The sequence below is a fragment of the Leptidea sinapis genome, chromosome 9, assembly GCF_905404315.1.
Source record: "Leptidea sinapis chromosome 9, ilLepSina1.1, whole genome shotgun sequence".
NCBI lineage: Eukaryota > Metazoa > Arthropoda > Insecta > Lepidoptera > Pieridae > Leptidea > Leptidea sinapis.
The window spans coordinates 12,051,658-12,074,162 of record NC_066273.1 but is presented as its reverse complement, the minus strand read 5'-3'; the positions used below and the strand labels follow the sequence as shown (position 1 = coordinate 12,074,162).

At 34.4% G+C, this 22,505-nt stretch overlaps 2 protein-coding genes across 2 annotated transcripts in view; both read right to left on the bottom strand.

Moving 5' to 3' along the window:
* LOC126966158 (tryptophan--tRNA ligase, cytoplasmic) overlaps positions 1 to 22,505 on the bottom strand; it is a 373,239-nt gene that overhangs the window by 181,154 nt on the left and 169,580 nt on the right. The window lies entirely within an intron of this gene.
* Positions 1,625 to 22,029, bottom strand: LOC126966175 (uncharacterized). Its single transcript, XM_050810133.1, has 8 exons — positions 21,890 to 22,029; positions 20,774 to 20,797; positions 18,295 to 18,500; positions 11,358 to 11,487; positions 9,546 to 9,710; positions 3,447 to 3,631; positions 2,565 to 2,671; positions 1,625 to 1,828 (listed from the first exon to the last, which is right to left on the bottom strand). Exons 1-8 carry the CDS (start codon positions 21,933 to 21,935, stop codon positions 1,786 to 1,788), a joined length of 906 nt encoding a protein of 301 aa, XP_050666090.1. The 5' UTR covers positions 21,936 to 22,029; the 3' UTR covers positions 1,625 to 1,785.

Sequence of the window (22,505 nt, the reverse complement as noted above, 5' to 3'; positions counted from 1 at the left end):
ATAAAAACTCATACAATACGCTTTAAACAACGTAACTTTAACATCCTCAGTGCACCGAGAAAATCGGCGAGCGATCATGTTGCACCTTATTGCCAGTGACCTTCGCTCTCGTTCTATGTCAAGGTCGTCGCTCAGGGACCCCGTCAACATGAATGAATGAATGTAATAAAACGCGAACTTGACTTTGGCATTGGGCTGTCTTAGCTTAAGCTCAGCATAAAGGCATAAAAGGCATTTATTTTCTCAAAATTGATTCCTTTAGAATTCTTTTTGATGTCATTTCTTATGCTACTAGATACTACTACCGCTTCGGAAACAAATGGCGCTATGAGAGAGAAGAAGCGGCGCAAGAAACTCTCCCAGCATTCTATTTTTTTGCGCTCTCTTCAATAAATTATACAATATTGTACAGTCATTTCTATCGCTATAAAATAATCACAATCTAGTCCCAGGCTGTCCGATCATTTAGATATTCAGCTGTGAAATGACTATAAGAACGAAATCTACAATTATGCTAAGCTAAATTGTACGTAAGTAAAGTTTTTTTTAAATGCAAATAAGGGACGAGACGAGCAGGACGTTCAGCTGATGGTAATTGATACGCCATTACAATGCAGTACCGCTCAGGATTCTTGAAAGCCGCAAAAATTCTGAGCGATACTACAACTGCGCTCGTCACCTTGAGACATAAGGTGTTGAGTCTCATTTGCCCAGTAATTTAACTAGCTACGGCGCCCATCACACCGAAACACAGTAATGCTTACACATTACTGCTTCACAGCAGAAATAGGCGCCGTTGCAGTACCCATAATCTAGCCGGGATCCTGTGCAAAGGAGCCTCCCACTGGTAAGTCTGAGCAAAGTCTAAGTACGCTCTTCAGTTTTAATCAAAGAGATTTTCATAACAATTTTATTACATTTTATCTTTGTAAAAGACTTTATACAAAGTTACCCCTTATAAAGTTGAAATTTCCAAAAACCCTTTGGGAATGCCGTTAATATGAACCTATATGCAAAATGACCGCTTTATTGAAATGCAGTTACCTGCCTATTTATAATAGTGCATTAATAATAGTAATATAATATCCTAGCCAAAATAAATTTTTCAGTGCCACGCGAAAGTGCACTTTTCACAAATTTCAAACCATTTATTGGAAATTTATATAGAACTGAACTCGATGCTAATAGTGTGTTTTAGAAAGGATCTGCCGGGAGCATAATAATCTTTTCAAAACTACTCGTGTTGACATCCACTCCTCCTCGCCTCAGCATTACAAAAAATTATTGCAGCAATTTATCAGTGCAGAAACCACATAACTTATGCTTTGTTTTGATTTATATCCAAAATTTAATTTTTAGGTTTTTTTTTCTTTTCACTTGTTCACTTCTACATTATAATAGTACAATACAATATTTTTTCATTGTAAACTTGCAACCCCGCACTTGTGCAACTCAAAAATGCATGCTGGTTTGCCTGTAATTGGATTTACACCATAATTTATACTTATTTTGTTATTTTTATAAGCTAGTAATAGTGTATAAACTGTTGGTGAACCTAAATAAATAAATAAATAAATATTACGACAAACGGCCAATTTACTGAGCTAAAAATAAAAAATGTAGCTTACACAAATATTTCAAAAATTTAATTTCAAATAAGTACAACAAAAGATATAAGTTCTATCATTCGTATCAAATTATCGTATGAAGAGAGAAAAGTTTTTTGTCATTTCGTTAATCATTTTCTGGCGTTCCTGGCTCGTGTATCTCTTAGTCCTCTTGTTACTAAAGCTTGTCAATGGCACTCGGCAGGACCGAATCAGCCGCTCTGAAAGATGCATTTGTGTTAGTTAAATACGTAAAAATCCAACGATAATAATAATCGTAACCAATCCATTTGACCGCGTGCAACGCAGAGCAGCCCGATTTTTGAAAAACTGAAATTCACGTCGATGGAGTATAACTACACCAATAGTATGTTTAGTTTGCCATAGCAATCTTCCTCGAAATAAAATGCATAATATAAAATGTTCTGAACTGGAGCGAAAACGGGAACCGGAACTGGAATAGGGCATGAGACCACTTCCCTTACAGCCTTCCCTAGTATGGGAATTCTGGGTCTCGATATCTCGAGCGATTGCCAATTTCACGGCCATCTGGAGAGAAAAGCCAAATTGGCTTCGAAGAAACTGGGCGTCATTAATAGAGCACGGCAATACTTCAAGCCGGCCCACATTCAAGCGCTGCACAAAGCGCAGGTCCGGCCACACATGGAGTATTGCTGTCATCTCTGGTCTGGCGCACCCCAGTATCAGCTCGATCCATTTGAGCGCGTGCAACGCAGAGCAGCTCGAATTGTCGGGGACCTAATGCTGCTGACGGCTGGATCACTTGGCGTTGCGTAGAGACATCGCTTCATTGTGTGTGCTCTACCGCATTTATCATGGGGAGTGTTCCGAAGAGCTGTTGCAGCTGATTCCTGCCGCCGTATTCCAACTTCGCACGACAGAGCAGCGGAGATTAAATTAAAACAAGAGTCAGAAAGAGAACATGGATATACTTACGTGCATTTAATGGTCCACGGTTCATTTATATAATAAACGTGTAAAGAAACCATTGGGTACTGCTCTATAAGGTCAAGATAACATTCCGGTGCATCTGGAATCACCGCCTGAAACATATAATGGAATTCGGTGAAGTACACCAACCTAGCGAAACTCTCTAAGAAAAAACTTGATGAAAGCGATTGTATGAAACGTGCAGTGATTGATAGATTGACAGACAAAGCTATAATCTGATAAAAAACGGCCGGCGGATAGCCGCAGTCCACTACGTTTTATGCAACTCTTCGCTTTCAAACTTGGCCGGATTATACTTCGTCGCCTTAATGTCTCTATCGTCTCGCTTTTTCGTTTCATCGAGTTTCAAATCACAAAGATTCTATAGAAGTTTCACGTCAAAAAATCTACAATTCTCATATTCTAACAAAAGCTCACGAAGATAAGAAATAGACAAGACTTGTTAGAAGATAGATTAGTACCCGAGATAGGCTCTAACGGCCGTTCCCAATATTCAGTCTATCTCTTACGTGAGATAAAAAATCGTGACTATCGTTGACTTTTCTGTCCCAATAAACTTATCCACGGTAACTCACCTTAACGGTACACGCTGTCTGTCAATGGGACGACGTATAGCTTACCAGCGATAGAAGTTTGTATGGAAATTGTAATTCACGCGTCCCAATATAAGGCGATAAGAATGACTTATCGGGTATATTGGGTCAGCTTCAGATTATTGACAGCTAATTATTGACAGTAGAAGGTAGTAATTTATCTCTATATGTAGATAGTATATTGGGAACGGCCGTTATACGTCTGGATAGGTCTAGATAGACTATGACAGCTACTCTGCAATTCATAAATCTTTCTTTACTCTTAATCACAAACCTCAACAGATCGTCTGCCTCCGACATATTTTTCAAACCAATCGCGTTGATTTTTGGGTACTTCGGGAAGACTGCCGAAGATCTGGAATCCGACTCCAATCAGATCATGGTTGGTCACCAGCGGGAACCAGGGCAACAGCTCGTCACAGCTCTTCTCGCGCGTCATATTCCAGTGGTAGTGAGTGCCTGCGCATTGTTGAAGCTAAACTTCTTTAGGCACGACTTAGGGGTTACTTGAAATTTTTTCGTTATGAGTTTATGGTTTTAAAAAAAATTTCAATATGCTCAGTAATATTTTTTGAAAATCTCCAAGTGTATAATTTGCTTATTTATTACTACTTTTGTAATAAATAATATATAAGTTATCAGAATTTGTTTTTGGTTTCTTCGTCCATTATTAGGATAGGCAAATGGTTCGAGCCCATACAGCCATATTCAATAACAACGTCATATTAATATATGCTAATATAATCTTCAATTTCATATTATCAATTATTTTATTTAATAAGTGATTATTTTAAAATGTGGAATTGTTAATGAATTATAAAGAGAATATAAAATGAAAATATTAATCAGTCAAATAAAATGGCGGAATCCCAGGAACATTTTACTCTTTCATCAATAAATAAGCATAAAAGAGAAAATCAAGAATATCAGAACATATAAAGCAGGCTGATTGCTTAATTAAATTATTCAATGAAAACATGGAACGCTTTGAATCCTTTATAAACAATAATAATAATAATAATATGTGCTACTGCTCCAGCACAACTAATAAACATTCATTAGAAAATTATCAAGACCTAAGTGTATCCCCATTAAAAACAAGTCAAAGTATGGATACAAGTGCATCAAGTAGGTTTATATTATTTTCAGACAAAATTGGCCAAGGGTTTGGACCTTTATTAAATAATGCAGTTGCAAAGAATTGTGAGTTGATAAATATATGTAAACCCAATATAACTTTCAATAACCTCATAAATTCCATACCAAAAATAAATCTAAAAGAAAAAACGATCATAGGTATAATGTTTGGTAATAACTCTCATAATTTTAGAAATAAGGACCTAATTAAAAATATAGAAAAATTAATTAATATTTCCAATAACACAACATCTAAAGTGATGATGTGTACATTCCCATACTCCTCGGATTTGACACAGGAGCAAAATAGAAAAATATTTAAATTAAATACAACTTTGTATAATGCGATATTCCATAACAATGAAAAATTATTTTATTTGACACAAATAAATTCATTAATTATAAACTGAAAATAACCAATGGTAACCTATACCTACCATTTAGAGTTAAGCGACAGCTGGCTACATTAGTAGCTTATAGTCTTAGTCAACAAACTACTTCCTTTGTAGTATTATTTAATAAACATGCCTCTATTGGGCAAAATTGTAAAATAATCGACATACAAGCCCCTATTGGGGAATGTATTAGTACTAATGTAGAAAAATATAACAATGAAGATTTTTCTTCAATTAATTTAAATTAAGTTATTTGACAAGGGAGGACAACTCTTGCAATATCATACAAAATAGGCAACATTCACCAAATATAAATGTTACTGCTATAGATAATCATAATATAAAGCTCATAAATATTGTTCACCAGAATATACAAGGTATCTCAAGTAAGGAATTAGAAATTGAACTGTTTTTGAGCTGCTGTAATATAGATATATTATGTATTACAGAACATTGGCGTAAGAGTCATCAGCTCCAGTTTAGTTTTAGAGAACATAAAGTAGTCAGTTCGTTTTGTAGAAGTAGGGCAATACATGGAGGTTCCCTAATTATTATTAATAATAGATTAAAATGTAAAAATAGAAGAGATATTGTTAATCTCTCTATAGAACAACTAATTGAGATAGCTTGTATAGAACTAGAGCAATTTATTATTGTAAGTGTATACCGCCCCCCCACTGAATCATATGAACAATTCCAACATAGAATGGAGGAGGTACTATTAAAATTTAGCAAAACTAGCAAGTCAATTATAGTGTGTGGAGATTTTAATATAAACTTGCTTGAACCTTCGGCCAATTGTACTAGCCTTAAACATTTATTTCAAAGTTTTAATTTGTTCAATGTATTTTGGGAACCTACTAGAATCACTTCTACAACAGCAACCTGTTTAGATAATATTTTTGCAGATGTTACTATTACTAGTAAACTCATAATTAATAATCTTCAGTCCGACCATAGTGGGCAACTTATAAAAGTAAATACAAGATTGGACAATGTCAGACCAAAAAAGGTGACGATTATACCAGTTACGGGTAGCCGTCTTGAGAGGTTTAGAAATAATTTGGTAAATACAATACCATTTTTACACTGCTAATTTTCACTACAACTTAGTCTTCCATTCCTTCTGTGAGGAATTTGACAGGATTTTTACTCCAGTAATGGTGACAGTGAACAACAAACATAGTTTTAATGAGTGGGCAACAATGGGTATCCACAAAAGTCGTAAACGCTTATATGACCTTTATTATGAGAAACATTACAATAATAGTGAAGAATTTAAAATATATGTAAAAAAATACTCAAAGCTCCTTAAAATAGTTTGTCATGAAGCGAGAACACGTTTCATTGCAGATAAAATTAAAAACAGTAATAATAAAGTAAAAGCGACTTGGAGTGTAATTAACAATGAAACTGGTAGATCGAATTGCCGTAACACCTCTATCTGTTTAAATATTAATAATCGCGTTATAAATTCGGAAATAGAAATTGCAAATGAATTTGATAAATACTTCTCCGAAATCCCGATTGTCACGACCAAATACCTTAACTCTTCGCCAAAAGCAGCATATGATATGCTTAAATTACACGTACCAGTATCTTCTACTGACTTGAAATTTAAGTATGTTACAGGTAGCGATATAATAAAAATCTTCAAATTAATTAACCTTAATACAAAAGACCTATGGGGCCATTCAACTAATATTGTTAAATACATACTTGACATTATAGCACCTGAATTAGCAATAATATTTAATGAATGCATAGATGAGGGTGTGTTCACTGACCTCATGAAATACAGCAAAGTTATACCTTTGTTTAAATCGGGCAGTTCTTTTGACCCTGCTAATTTCAGACCTATTTCAGTGCTGCCTGTTTTTAGTAAATTTTTGAAAAACTTTTGCTTCAACAGCTACAAATGCATTTTTGTAAATTAATGAACAAAAATCAGTTTGGTTTCACTAGGGGCTTATCAACAATTAATGCGGGTACTAGACTCATTGAGCACATCTTTGACGCCTGGGAAGAGTCACAGGATGCATTGGGCATTTTTTGTGATTTGTCAAAAGCATTTGACTGCGTCCACCATGAAACTTTACTCCTAAAACTAAAGTATTATGGAGTGAAAAATAGAGCCCTAAATCTGTTAAAATCATATTTAAGCGAAAGAGTTCAGATAGTCGATGTAAATGGCAAACGGTCTTCGGGTAAACCTGTGGGAATAGGTGTTCCACAGGGTTCTATTCTCGGTCCTTTCTTGTTTCTTATATATATTAACGATCTACCGATTGTGGTAGATGATAGCCATGAGATTGTATTGTTTGCTGATGATACTTCACTTATTTTTAAAGTGAAGCGACGTGCGGATATTGATGACGCGGTAAGCAATGCACTCTCAAAGATAGTGCGTTGGTTTGAGACGAATAATCTGCACTTAAACAGTAAAAAAACAAAGTGTTTACGGTTCATTACACCAAACACAGCGGAGATACAAACCAACGTACTTATAAATGACCAGAGATTGGAACTTGTGGACACTACGGTCTTCTTGGGTATCACGTTAGATAAAAAGCTTCAGTGGGGTCCACATATTACCCATCTAGCAGATAGACTCAGCTCTGCGGCATATGTAGTTAGAAAGATTAGAGAGTACACGAATGTTGCGACCGCTAGATTAGTGTACTTTAGTTATTTTCACAGCATCATGACGTACGGTATATTACTATGGGGTCATGCTGCTGACATTGATATAGTGTTTGCACTGCAAAAGAGAGCTGTTCGTGCTATATATCAGCTTGGTTATAGACAGTCTCTCAAAGAAAAATTTAAAGAAATAAATATTATGACTGTTTATTGTCAGTACATTTATGAAAATTTAATATATGTTCACAAAAATCGTCATCTTTTTGCTCTTAATAGTGATTATCATTATTATAACACTAGAAATAAGGGATTGCTTGTAACTAATTCTAGTAGGCTTCATAAGATACATAATAGCTTTAAGGGTAAATGTATACACTTCTACAATAAAGTGCCAGCCACTGTTCAGGCATTATCTATAAATAAATTTAAATGTTTTATAAAAAAATGGCTCTGTCGTAAATCCTATTACTCCACTGCTGAATATCTAAATGATCGGACAGCCTGGGACTAGATTGTGATTATTTTATAGCGACTGTACAATATTGTATATTTTTATTGAAAAGAGCGCAAAAAAAAGAATGCTAGGAGAGTTTCTTGCGCCGCTTCTTCTCTCTCAGAGCGCCATTTGTTTCCGAAGCGGTAGTAGTATCTAGTAGTATAAGAAATGACATCAAAAAGAATTCTAAAGGAATCAATTTTGAGAAAATAAATGCCTTTTTATGCCTTTTTTAAGAACCTGATAATGACCTCACCTGTAAAAAGTTTACGTGTTCATTTTCTGATGAATAATAATATCAAAATATAAAATTAAGTATATTATTCTTTGTAAAATATATAAAATCTCTCAATCAAATATATTTTAGGTAAAGAAAATGCTAACTTTGCTCAAAAGATGAAGTTATATCGTTATCGTTTCCGAGAAAAAAAAAGCAAAAAATCTAACAAACCTCCTGGTTTATACGTGAGTGCTTATTTGGTAACAAGGCTTTATTTAATGTAATATATTAATTTATCTGTAAATTATTCGTAAAGTTAATTATTATTAAGTTTAACTTTCATCGCGCGTAAAGATTACACTTTTTTTTTATTCTGTTACTTTTTTTATCTTAAACTTACGTCTGACAATCAAGCCCATGGAGCCATAAATAAAAATTATTTTAGGGCCAGACGAGGAATATCACTATTCTTCGGGCTAATGATGTCATTCATCGTACATATAGAACATATTTTAACTCGAAGCTATACTTATTCACAAACTAAGATAAAGACTCGAAGACCAAATTTGTTTTATAAGAGAGGGGCAAACGGGCAAGGAGCTTACTGAATGAAGAGTGGTGAGGCAACCGATGTCGTATGACGTCAGCACAATCGGGCCAGACTCGTCCGGGTTAATTACCACACTCGCACATAATACCGGCGTGAAGAAGCGGCCTAGTGCCGCTACGTTTCGCATAGGTTAGTATCGAGGACCGAAGGCCATATCCCCCCCCCCCTCCTCCTTAATATGACTCTACCAGAGTCGGAGAATCCCTCCCCGAGCATTCTCGCTCGGGCTGCCCGTCGTGCAACGCTCCTGTGATTCCTCTGGTGTTGCAAGAGATTGTGGGCGGCGGTGATGACTTAACACCAGGTGACCCGTACGCTCGTTTGTCCTCCTATTCCATTAAAAAAACCGCCCATTGACATCAGCTACAATGTCAAGAGACGTGTTGCCGGCCTTTAACGTGGGAGTACCGCATATTAACCTTTATTGAAGTAGGCGTTACTTTGCGGAAATCCATAATTATCCAAATGTTTTGAGTTTTATTTAGCGATAATTCCGCACATATTTGTCTTAAAACAATTCTACACGTGTTTCGCCTCTACACGAGGCATCCTCAGTACATGTTCACTCGCCAAACTCTGGCACTCAGTCAGTTTCTCAATAAGTTTTCTATATGTATTATATGTAGTCCTCGAATGGCGACCACGTACCGGAAGGAGCAGTGTTGGTAGGCCCCCGACAAGATGGACCGACGATCTGGTCAAGATCGCTGGAATACGTTGGATGAGGGCAGCGCAGGACCGATCGTCGTGGAAATCTTTGGGGGAGGCCTTTGTCCAGCAGTGGACGTCTTCCGGCTGATGATGATGATGAAGATGATGCATTATAGTTTTTTAAAACAAATCGTACTTATTCGTACACCCATAGTTCTTACCCATTTTAGGATAGCAATTCTGTTTTTTGAACAACGTCTTGCTCAATTCAGCTTCAGTGCTGGGGATCCTGATGAGTTGTCCTTCAAGATCCTTAACCCATACCCCGCCATCTTGCAGCGTGTCTCCATTCTCTACTTGGGGTCCTGCGCCAGCTTTTAAAGATGCTGAAATTATAAGTATAAATGGAAATAACTGTATAAATAACAAAAACTAGGCTTTAATTAACCGATAAATAATAATAATAATAACCAGGCAAGTTCGATTCGAAATAGCATAGGGAAGGTTTCCTACAGTTTTGTCCTTCGGTTTAAATAACTTTTTTTCTCATCAAGACTTCACTTACTAAAGTTTATACTCCATATATTTGCATGCCTTGTAGGTAGAATAAGAGAAACATAATCTAAATAAAATAAGACCGATTGTAAAACTGACCTTATTCAAATGCAAATAAAGATTATTATTATTATTATTACCTGAGAAATTAACATTTTAACAATTAAGGTAGCTTGAAATGATTTTGGTAGGTATACAATGCAATGAAATGTTAGGCAAATAGATAAAACATAAAACAAGTCCTTAGTCGTGTTTGAAATGAAAAAAAACATCAATTTCAAAGTCGTCTGATCGTATGAACCATTTGCTCTAGATTCATATTCTCGTATCAATTCAATAGTAATATTTATAGTAATATATATATATATATTTATTATACTAGCTGACCCAGCAAACGTTGTATTGCCGATATTAAAATCGCGATACAAACTGTTGATCGTAGATGGGTGAAAATTTGAAGTTGTATGTATTTTTTAATGCTGACTCATAATCAAACAAATTAAAAAAAATGTCAAAAAAATTAAAAGAAAAAATTTGGTGTGGACAACCCTTAACATTTAGGGCGATGAAAAATAGATAATGTCCGATTCTCAGACCTATCCAATATGCACTCAAAATTTTATGAGAATCGGTCAAGCTGTTTCGAAGGAGTTACAGACTACAACTACAAACACCGCTACATGAGAATTTTATATATTAGACTAGCGGACCCGACAGACGTTGGCCTGTACACACGTGTTAAATTTGATAAATCGGTCCAGACATTAAGAGATCACTAACACACGTAGAGGAATTATATGTCGACTGTATTGACAGTATAGTTCTATAGTTCAAGTTTGAATCTAAAGCATCCTTGAATCCACATGAACACACACAGAAAAATTCATTCAAATCGGTAAAGCCGTTAAGCAGGCGTTCACTATGAAGACACGTACAGAAGAATTATAATATATATAAAGATACAAAAATAAATTAGCATAAGATTACATATACGCGTTATTGTGGAAAAGGACTTATCAGACGGACCCACCATAAAGTATTTATGCATAAATAAAAAAAAACTATTTTACACTCTTTTTATTAGCTCCATCTGTATGTATGTTTGTTTGTAACCGACTCATTTGGGCGCGATTTTGACCCATTTTAAACGGCCAGATTTCGTTCAAACTTCGTAGATTTATCGAAGACCGATTTTTATTCCATTTTTCAATTTGCAAAATGAGATTTTTTTTAACTTATATATTTTTTTTATTTATCGTCAATAATCGATGTTCATTTCAAATTTTTTTCTATTTCATTTTTTAATTTCAATTTCATCTTTTCAACCACAACGTGTTTTTCAGTTTTTTTTTTTTACTTTTATTCTTTCTGTATATTAAGTTAAGTTATCTTACTTGATGATCTAGATCATTGCTGGCACTTAATATCTTCAAAAGGTTAACAGGTGAGTGAAGGGGCAGATGAGTAACGTTACTCACCTTCAGACACATAATATTGTGTAGCTGTCCAGTAGTCTCGCGCGGGTTCGGTGTCCGTGGCCGGTGCGTGCCACCTCACCAACCTCTTCTCAGGACTTATCGTTGGTGATTTAAAATCGTCCACAGGAAACTGTAACAGTCCCATTCATTTAACAGTCTCCGTCGCAGGGGCGTAGCAACCGCCGTATCTGCTGTATCAATTAAACGGGGCCCCTAGCCTACAGGGGCCCCCGACATGCGTAAGCAAAAACTAATAAAAAATTTTGGTACTTGCCAAAAAAAGGAGATGGTATATTTAATTTGAATTGTCATTTTTTTTTAAACTGACGGATAGATAACTATGATGACTAACGGCCGTTTTCAATAACGTATCTCTAGTTACGGATACATTACTGTCACCGTTTAGTGACAAGATCTTATCTATCCATAGTTATGTCCAATATAGTTATAATTCAATGCTTTATGTCGATAGGCTATTGAAATGTAAGTAAGCGTAAAAGGATAGATTTCTCTCTCTCTAGTAAGTTAAACGAAGAAAAGATAGGTTATTGAAAACGGCCGTTATTATTTCTATTAATTTTATGCAAATATTTTTTTCTTTTGTGAGAAATCTTTACCCTTCATAAGGGCCCCCAAGCAAGCTCCGTCCTCAAATACACTATGATAAATTAAATAATTAAAACTTTATTTGCCTAAAATAGCTTTTCTCTCTTTGAAAGTCTGAGACGGGATTTCACTACAATTTCAATACACTCACCCTGATGACGAACCTCCGAATGGTCCGAAACTAGTCGATACCTACTCCGACAATCCCTAAGTAAAGCGGTTTTAGACAAATCAACCCTTTGATAAACTAGTCAAGCTATTTGGATTATCGCAATAAGCAACCTTTTCGAAGATTTTATGATCAATAGCTTAAGAATACCTCTGGTCGTACTGTTCCATAATATGTTTGACAGCATTTTTTTGTGCATATTTGAAGCGCCACTCGCGAGTGTCCAGAGAACTAATTTTGACGTATACAGCAGAGATAAGTAATACAAATGGCTGCGAAGGAACGTACAATACGCATTTTGAATTAATTTCGTTGGTTGTCCGTGCTATTTATACCTACTTCAAGAATGAAAGATAATAATATACACATTTTTTATTTGAAAATAATTTCCCCCTTGTCTTCAATAGTTTTAGTACCGCAGAGTCTCGCTACATGGCCAACAGCGCCAAAAAAAATGAATATCAAACAGGCACTTTGACAGACACCAGGCCAGTGGTATATATTAGAGGTCAGTTCTTAGTTGCTTGTTCTAGCATGGACAACTCTCACCCCTAATTAATCAAAATAATATGTTATGACTACAAGAAGTGTACACCTGTCTGGGTGCACAGTATAAAAAATAGCTTGTTTTTCAAGTTGCAAATTTATGATTAAAGCCTTACTAACATAATCATATTCAATTTATTCGCTATATTCGCTTGTATTATGTCTGCCAAATCTAATTTGATATATTTTGCACTTTTTTCCTGAGTCGACCAACGACTCTAGCGCACACTAAAACTGAAGCAGAGTACAATATAACATTCATAAGTATTTAAGTGTCGAATATGCAAACTCTTTACATTATTAGAATTGGAAAACAAAGGCTATTTTATAATCACATAAAAAAATTAAATTTGAATATCATGTCATAAAACAAAAAGAAAATATTCACGAAAAGAAAACTAAAGTGGAAAAATGAGTAATACAATTTTCCCTCCACAAATCAAACCGTAAAATTAACAATGAAAATAATGAGTGGAGACAGTTTTAAAATAAACGCCATTTATAAATCTACCTACTTACTTAAACAGAAATGCCAAAAAACTCCACTCCACTTGCTTGCCAGACTGAATTGTGGACCATGTGGGTGACATAACTGCTAAAGGCTTTAAAATTAGAGGCAGTAAATAAATATAGTTTGAGGAATAAGAAACCGTTTAATATGTTCATATTTTTTTCGAAGACGCGGAAGATGTAACCCAAATCTCTAATATAACAATCATATTGGGCTGCAAAGTAGAAATACTTCCTCTACAAGTCCAGGGTGATTCCATAGTATCATAGTGTCAAGCTTACGGTCACACGCAAAAATATTGTTGAAAAGGACATATATTTTTTAAGTCCATGGAAGAACATCTAACGAAGGATTACCCATAACTACAAGCGGAACCTAAAATGCATCCAAAAATCGCCTGCCGCAATAATCATCCTGCCACCTGGCAGGATGATTCTTGCGGTACTGTACCTCCCTAAAGAGCTACAAAAGATACTAACAAAATAAGAAATCTTCAACTCCTGCCTCACAAAATATAAATAAATAAACAAATGCAAAAGTATGTCACTAAAAATTTAAGTTTTGCCGAAATCACAAACACAGTTTATGTTGATAAACTTCAACCAACGCCGAACAGTTCTTGATGAAAACTTCAAAAAATTCTAGAGCTTTTATTCCCCTTTGACATAAGGTTGAAAAAGCTAAAAAGAAGCTATAAGAAAGCTATACAGGGTGTCCCAAAACTCAACGATAACCTGGTACCGGGCGAGAGGCCAAGGTATACCAGATATGAAAAAAATAAGAAAAAAATCTATGACACTTAGTCAAGCGATGATAGACATTTTTCGAAAATGTTAAAAATTTGACACCCTTTGTCGCATTTTTAGGTACTGTGTTCGCAATTTTCACAATTTTACAGTGATTTTTTTAATAATGTTATCTCAATTAACAGTGCTATTAATGGTAACCACAAATGAAAGTAATAATCATTGTTAACTAAGTAAAATAAATTAAATTTTGACGAGTTATGGTTTATAAAATTTATGTCAGTCAACTTTGACACTCTACGTTGGAAAAAAAATGTACTACACTACCTATGGCAAGTTTTTTTAAAAGATGGTCCATTTAGTCTAGGTTTCAAAATAGTACAACACTTGCCACTTTTCTTGCCAATAAAACTGCTATTTCGTATTTTTTGCGAAAGGAACTCATGGAAAATTTAATCAAAATAAAATGGTAAATTATCGTAACACTTTATTATCCTCCTAAAATTAAAGCAGATGCTCAAATTGTTTCCCTCCAGCACGAATACAAGCTCTGCATCGCCTCAGAAATGACCTGTTCACCAGTCTTGCAAATCTCCTCGCATTGATTTCTTCTGATGCTGCATCAATTTTTAAGCGCAATTCTGTTACATTTTGAATTGGTTTTGAGTAGACCTTTTTTTTTATGCATCCCCAGTAAAAAAAATCTACTGGATTCAGGTCTGGGGACCGAGGGGGCCATGAAATTGGTCCAAGGCGTCCGATCCATTTACCAGGATATAATTCGTTTAAATATTCTCTTACAGGCCGGGCATAATGTGCTGGGCAACCAAAATTTTTTTTATTTTACTTAGTTAACAATGATTATTACTTTCATTTGTGGTTACCATTAATAGCACTGTTATTTGAGATAACATTATTAAAAAAATCACTGTAAAATTGTGAAAATTGCGATCACAGTACCTAAAAATGCGACAAAGGGTGTCAAATTTTTTACATTTTCGAAAAATGTCTATCATCGCTTGACTAAGTGACATAGATTTTTTTTCTTATTTTTTTCATAACTGGTATACCTTGGCCTCTCGCCCGGTACCAGGTTATCGTTGAGTTTTGGGACATCCTGTATAAAAACAGCGTCAATCATGAAATCATGGCATGGAAAGCAAACAGACTTCTACGACACAAAGATTAGGCGTATGAAGTCCTAGAAAAGAGTCCAAAAAATACTTTCTCCGTATCTTCCCTTTAATAGATACCAAATTAATTTTATCTACTAAATTAAGTTAAAATTTAATAGCCAATAGCATAAGGCTAGAATGTAATAAAAATGACAACATCTGAGTTTTATCTTAAAAAACTATTCAGATTAAATAAATAAAAAAATCTTATGTATATTTATTAAGTAAAGGACGAATACATCAAATGCTTGAATTTTAATTTCAAACCGAGTAATAAAAATAAAAATATTAGGATATTGTATACTCATTATTAATTCATTATAGAATCTTTACCAACGTCCAAAAAACCAACAAAAAAATCTTAAATCCTCTATTAAAATACAAGCATAATCAAAAACAAAGGCGACAATTTAACTATAAGGAAAATCTTACGGAAAATAATATGCAACTTATCAAATGCTTTTGACAGTTCAGTTCCAGTTTAGTATTCTTGAATAACAAGTCCTTCAAAATATAAGCAGTTTTAAATTAGCGACAATATCAAATATTGAGACCCTCCTTGAATAAAACAGGTATCGCTCTGTGCAAAAAGAAGAATGTATGATAATATTAGAATTTAGAATTGATAATTTATTACGATGTTTTCCTCAAGCTGTCCTTCAACTTATTTTATCCTTATTTTTGCTTAAAATTTTATTATGTAGTAAATTATGGACTAATGGTCTAAGTTTCTAAATGACGAGCACAAAAGTCATGCCGCTCAGAGTTTTGCAAAGAATTTTGATTGGCACTGCATTGTAATAAAACTAAGCACAAAATGGTCGGATGTAAGTATCAATTAAAAAAATTAAGAAAGAAATAAGATGTCTTAAAAGAGATCTTAAAAGAATTAAGATGTAAGTAGGTAAGTATCGTATAAGTAAAATAAAGAAATAGATACTTTCGACAAAAGCATGTCTCCTGCCCGTGTATGTATGCCTTGTTAAGCATTAAGAAAGAAACAAGATGTCTTAAAAGAGATCTTAAAAGAATTAAGATGTAAGTAGGTAAGTATCGTATAAGTAAAATAAAGAAATAGATACTTTCGACAAAAGCATGTCTCCTGCCCGTGTATGTATGCCTTGTTAAGCATATGAAATGGTAGTTAAAACTGACGCTGTGGGAAATGTTTGAACATGAATAGCTTTTGATCCCGACCACATAGAGACCCAACTATCTTAAGCTTGTCTCATTAAGACTCTTCCAATGATATATTATGGGAGTTTGTACTTAGTCTGGTTGCTGAGAAATAAAATTTCCAACGCTTGTCTTTTTAACCGACTTCAAAAAGGAGGAGGTTATCAAATCGATCGGTATTTTTTTTATGTATATACACCGATTACTCTGAGATTTATGATCCGATCTACGTAATTCTTTTTTTGTTTGATGCAAAATAGATGCCATTTATATTCCATAAAAATTTTACATAATTTGGCCCAGTAATTTTAATTTTATGAACATTTATATGAAAATTTTCGTCTACCTGGATGACGTAATTGTTTTCTGTGTACGGCTTTTTTTTGGAGTTTTCATTCAGGTTGATTATATATTATGTTAACTGGCACTATAACGTCAAAAATAAAAATAAAATACGTTTAAAAAACCGACTTCAAAAACTGAAAAGCATCAAATAACAAAAAAAATAATTTAATACACCTCTTATGCAAACCCTTGCCTTTATTAATAAAATACTATTTGTATGTGCTACATATTGATAGATTTGAAGTCGGTGCCAAGCCAAATGTTATAAAGGTACCTACACTCGCCACGCGTGGCTTTGAGCGGGATAGCTTTGTCTAAAACAAAACAACCCACCCGGACACACGCGTGACCAGACAACCTAAATAAATACAGTAAGTAAGCTGTTTATAAAATTAAGTTTTATTTTGTTTAGGGCTTGGCACTGACTTAAAACCTATCAATAGGTAGCTTTTAAAAATAATAGTATTTTATTAATATTAAAGGTGAAGGTTTGCATAAGAGGTGAATTAAATTAAATTTTTAACTATTTGATACTTTTCAGTTTTTAAAGTCGGTTTTTTAAACGTAGTTTTTTTTTTGCTCTATAAATAGCACTATGATTTTCACAGCTGTTAGAAGTTTCACTAGATACATTATTACATTATGAAAAACAGACAACAGTCATTATATGTTAAACCTGCCCGCGACGTCGTCTGCGTGGATGCTAGAAAGCAGCAAAAATACCTTGCATGTATAATCTATAGGCTGTATGTTGTCCCAGCCTCTTGTAAATACTCAATTCAGTACTTTTGCATGCCCTCAGACAAACAAAGAGCAATTCTATAAACTACTCTTTTGGCTTCGGTCTGTGGAACACACAGCAAGTATTCATTATAAAAATATTCAATATACGTAACTATATTTTACCTTCTTAAGACTTTATTATACGAATGTATAAATCAATTATTAATTTCACGGATAGCGTACTTGTGCATCGGCTCATTGTCATATAATATGTTTGTTTATATTATTATTGAAATATTTTGGAAAAAATAGGATGGTGGATAAATAGAACTATCGAGAAGGTTTAATTACGAGGGAGTAGTTTGTAAATTAACTCCAATTTTTCTACCAATAAAAGTAGTTTATTGACATCCAATTTTGGCAAGATACTGCCCGGTTACATAACCACTGGACCTGACGTCGATGACGTCACATCATCGCTTTGTTACGGTGTGCAAAACAAGCATCACTAGGATCTTATTATTAATAATACAGAAACAACGATTTATTTTTTCAGTATTATAGATTGATGTAAAGGTGTTCTATTACTGATTATTATTATTATGATAAATCAATGAAAGAATCAGGGTTAATTAAAAAAGGTATTTATTTTTCTGTCAGTACCTACTATTGTAGCGACACAGAGTAACAGAAATTGCAGAACTATTAACAACAAAAGTCAAAACGTAACAATGACAACTTCAAAAACAATACAGTGATAAAACGAGAATATCACGACATATTGTACCTAACGGTAATGAAACTGCAAACCGTTCTGACGCAACAGGACGAGCGCAAGGGGGTGAAAGAGGAACGCGAGGGGAGCTTCACGTGGCAGCGAGCTCCACAGATAATATGGCCTTGTAGTCAAATAATACATCCATCCTGGTATGCCACTTACCCCAATCTGCAGCCCAGCAACGAAGCCAGTCTTATGAAACAGTGGACAGACATATCTCCCCGCTGTGCAGTACAGCATCAGCTCCGGCAGAGGTCCGGGGGGTCCCTCAATCCTTTGCCAGCCAGTGCTCTCAGCTTCACTCATAGTCCGAGGTATACTGAAAAAGGCCTCTTTGTCGACCATGGCGTCTGCCCATCCAAATCTTACTGCAAGGGGACAAATAATATAAATATTAAATATATATTATTATATTTCATAAGTATATTAAGAATAAAACAGAAGATGAATACAAAATTTAAATATTCACTTCGAGTATAGATAGAATACAGTTTCCTAAGATGTGTACAACTTCCTTGCTATATATAGGTAAATGTGTATAATATAGACAGTAAGTATAATATTATAATTCTGTATGTTCATACGCACATTGAGGAATTTTATAGAAACTGTGACATTCATAATGTTAACATGAGGAACAAACATAACCTTGTTAAGCCTACTACTCGGTTGGGTCGAGTTGGTAAGTCTTTTGTTGGGCGATGTATATGCTTCTACAATATGATCCCAGAAAATGTACAAAACAAATGTTTTACGAAATTTAAAAGAATTGTTAAAAACGTTTGTATGGGAAAGGTTCCTATAGCATAAACAATTTTCTTAATGACACCACGGACTGGGAATAAAGCACCCTCAGGCTCTTTAATTATAAATGTTTATTGTACGATATCACATTGTAATCCATATTTTGGAACGAAGTTCCTTACGGCAGGCTTGGAGGAGATAGGGATTTTGCTGCGGGACCGAACTGAAAAAACTGTGATAGTAAAACCGTAAGAAAAAGTCCGTGGAATAAAACCGTTAAATGAGACGTGCGCAGGCGCGACAGTCGTTTCTATTTCTATGTAATTTTATGTTGTCAAACAAAAATAAAGAGACATATTTTGTTATTTTAATTTATATATTTGGATTACGTTTTTTTTATTTTACGTTATTTATTATTTCCTAAAATACTGAATTTCCTAAATACTTTCGTGCAGTTAAATAAAAAACTAATCTGCAAAATTTAAGAGAAAAATCAGGAAATCCTATATAAAGTTGAACACGTTTTTTTTTTACAAATTGTGTCGATTCTACATTAGCCGAAGGAACTTCGTTCCTACCTGGTGTCCCACGAAACCACATCTTTTTTATATAAAAAAAAGCCTTCTGAGTTTCTTGCGCCCATTCTTCTCAGGCCTGAGGCAGTCTCTTTTGAATAGGTGGTAGTTTTTGACGTTCAATAAGTGATTTTGAATCCTATTTTGAATAAAAATATTTGAATTTGAATATATATATATTAATATATATACGTACATATCTTTGATTATGTTATTTATATTTTACTGTATGAATATTTTCATGTATTTGTATTTCTGTTTGTAATTTTCTAATAAAATAAATAAACAAAAAGAATCTTTACCACAATAATATCATGTACTAACTGTACGTGGGAGGCTGCTTTTGCACAGGAAGCCGGCTAGATTATGGGAACTATTTCTGCCGTGAAGCAGTAATGTGTGAACATTACTGAGTTTGGGTCTGAAGGGTGCCGTAGCTCGTGAAATTACTTCGCAAATGAGACTTAACATCTTATGTCTCAAGGTGACAAGCGCAATTGATGCCGCTCAGAATTTTTGGGTTTTTCAAGAATCCAGAGAGGCATTGTAATGGGTAGGGCGTATCAATTACCATTAACTGAACGTTCTGCTCGTCTCGTCCCACATTGTCGTAAAAAAAATAATAACATACATTACAGTTAATTAAAAGCAATTAATCCTTTGAGTATTTAGAATATTATCGTTGCAGTACTCTGCAATTTACATACGTCGTATAAATATTATTTAAAATAGTGACGATGTAGCTCTAGATTTAAGAGAGTAGCAATAAGTTTTATGCTACTTCTTCTCTTTAAATCGCAACATTTCCGAAGTGGTGCTAATTGATAAAAATCGTTTGTTTGATATTCATAACTGTTATTTTTTAAGCGAATTAAATATATTAATATATCATGTTTATTTGTTGGTGTGATAGACTTTTAGTTATACACAAATAAAATTTCAAAAACAAAATTTTAAGAACGCCCGAGTGATTCGAACCCACGACCTCCGGCGTTCCGTGCCAGTGCTCTAACCAACTGAGCTAACCGTTCGAGTACCGCCTCGTTATAAAATTCTGTTTGGTTTGTTCAACTCTCAGGTTGTGGCTTCATATACAGGATCCACTTTACAGTTGATAACGTGCTCAACCATTTGCGTATTAAGAAATTGACTTGAGATATCGCTCTTGTAAATCTAAACAATATGTTATATTTTTATTAATACTAGAAGTGAGGGTTATCACTTTAAAAAAATACATAACATATTGTTTAGACTTTTAGTTATGTTAATTATTATGCCGAGTTTTTAAAAATAATATACATATTATAATTTTAATAACTTACCCCGAAGTCCATTGTAATTGACTCCTGAAAAGAACATAATATTAATATAAATCTCAAATGAAGTTACAAATACATATTGGTGAACACTTTATCATCACAAAGAGACACCCATAAACCAGTGGGAGGCTCCTTTGCACAGGATGCTGTCTAGTTTATGGGTGTGGCACCCATAAACTAGCCGACTACAAATAATTACTTATTTGAACAACTAGTTATAAATAACACTGTATGATTGTTTGTGGTGTTAAATAAATTGAAATAAATATATTTTCGATAATGCACCAGGGGAGGCTCCTATGCACAGGAACCGGCTAGATTATGGGTACCAAAACGGCGCCTATTTCTGCCGTGAAGCAGTAATGTGTAAACACTACTGTAATTTGGTCTAGATAGCGCCGTATCTAGTGAAATTACTGGGCAAATGAGACTTGACATCTTATGTTTCAAGGTGACAAACGCTGTATTGTAATGGGAAGGCCGTATCAATAACCATGAGCTGAACGTCCTGCTCGTCTCGTCCTTTATTTTGATAAAAAAAAAATTAGAACAAATAGGGCCTAGACTATTATAGTTAACACATTATTGTGTTTGTTGGATCCGATTACTTATTATGACAGTAATCACGACCATCATGTTCACGAAGCATCCTTACACGAACAATGAATTCAAGCTCTAAAGAATAATGCATCCAATATACGATAATTTATATTTATACAATTAATTCTTTATTACTCTTTATGAGATATTTAATATTATTTAAACATGATTCAAATAGTATATTACAGATATTGTAAAATACTGTATTTGATTGAAATGAGTGGCCGTTGAGTTTCTTGTATGTTCTTCTAACGAGCTCAACTTTTTCCGAACATTACCATATGTTGATCAAATTGATGTGATTCGGTAATTTAAGAGAAATATTTATAGTGACGATTCAAAAGCGGTTAGTTTAACCCTAATTAAATAAAGTTTATTCGACATTCACTTTGAAAAAAAAATTTAGTCACATTTTCCGAATAAATAAATACTATCATTTCAAACCCGACGTCGATTGCCTTTAAAAGACAATCAATATAAATTTTTATTATAAGTAGTATTAAAAAAAATCATACATACCGCTTGAGAGTGACACAGTGGCCAATACAATAAGGAACAACTTCATTATTTAATATTTAAATGAGACGTCTGTTCTTATTGAGTAGTGGACCCTCATTGATTATTAATGAACACGACCTGGGTGTATATCAACTTGCTCTATACAGCTATACATACAATTTTACACGTTTCTGTATTAAATTATTAACACACAACGCTAACGCATCAAAGTGTATAAGGGCTATGTACGGTATGACACCAGTGGGAGGCTTCTTTGCACAGGATGACCGCTAGATTATTGGTACTACAACGGCGCCTATTTTTGCCGTGAATCAGTAATATGTAAGCACTACTGTGTTTCGGTCTGAAGGGCGCCGTAGCTAGTGAAATTACTTGACAAATGACACTTGACATCTTATGTCTCAAGGTGCCGAGCGCAGTTGTAGTGCCGCTCAGAATTTTTGGGTCTTTCAAGAATCCTGAGCGGCGCTGCACTGTAATGGGCAGGGCGTATTAATCACCATCAGCTGAACGTCCTGCACGTCTCGTCCTAATTTTCATAAAAACAAAAAAAAACATGATTTTATATTTCAAGTGTTTGTTGGTGATCCTTTCGCGTTTTTCTGCATTTAAATAG

Excerpts from the sequence above, each read along its gene's own strand:
- LOC126966175 (XM_050810133.1), bottom strand. The coding sequence starts at position 21,935 with ATGAAGTTGTTCCTTATTGTATTGGCCACTGTGTCACTCTCAAGCG. Across the intron at positions 9,711-11,357 it reads ACAATATTATGTGTCTGAAG|CATCTTTAAAAGCTGGCGCA; the intron begins GTGAGTAACGTT and ends TTATAATTTCAG. Across the intron at positions 2,672-3,446 it reads GAGGCAGACGATCTGTTGAG|GCGGTGATTCCAGATGCACC; the intron begins GTTTGTGATTAA and ends TATATGTTTCAG.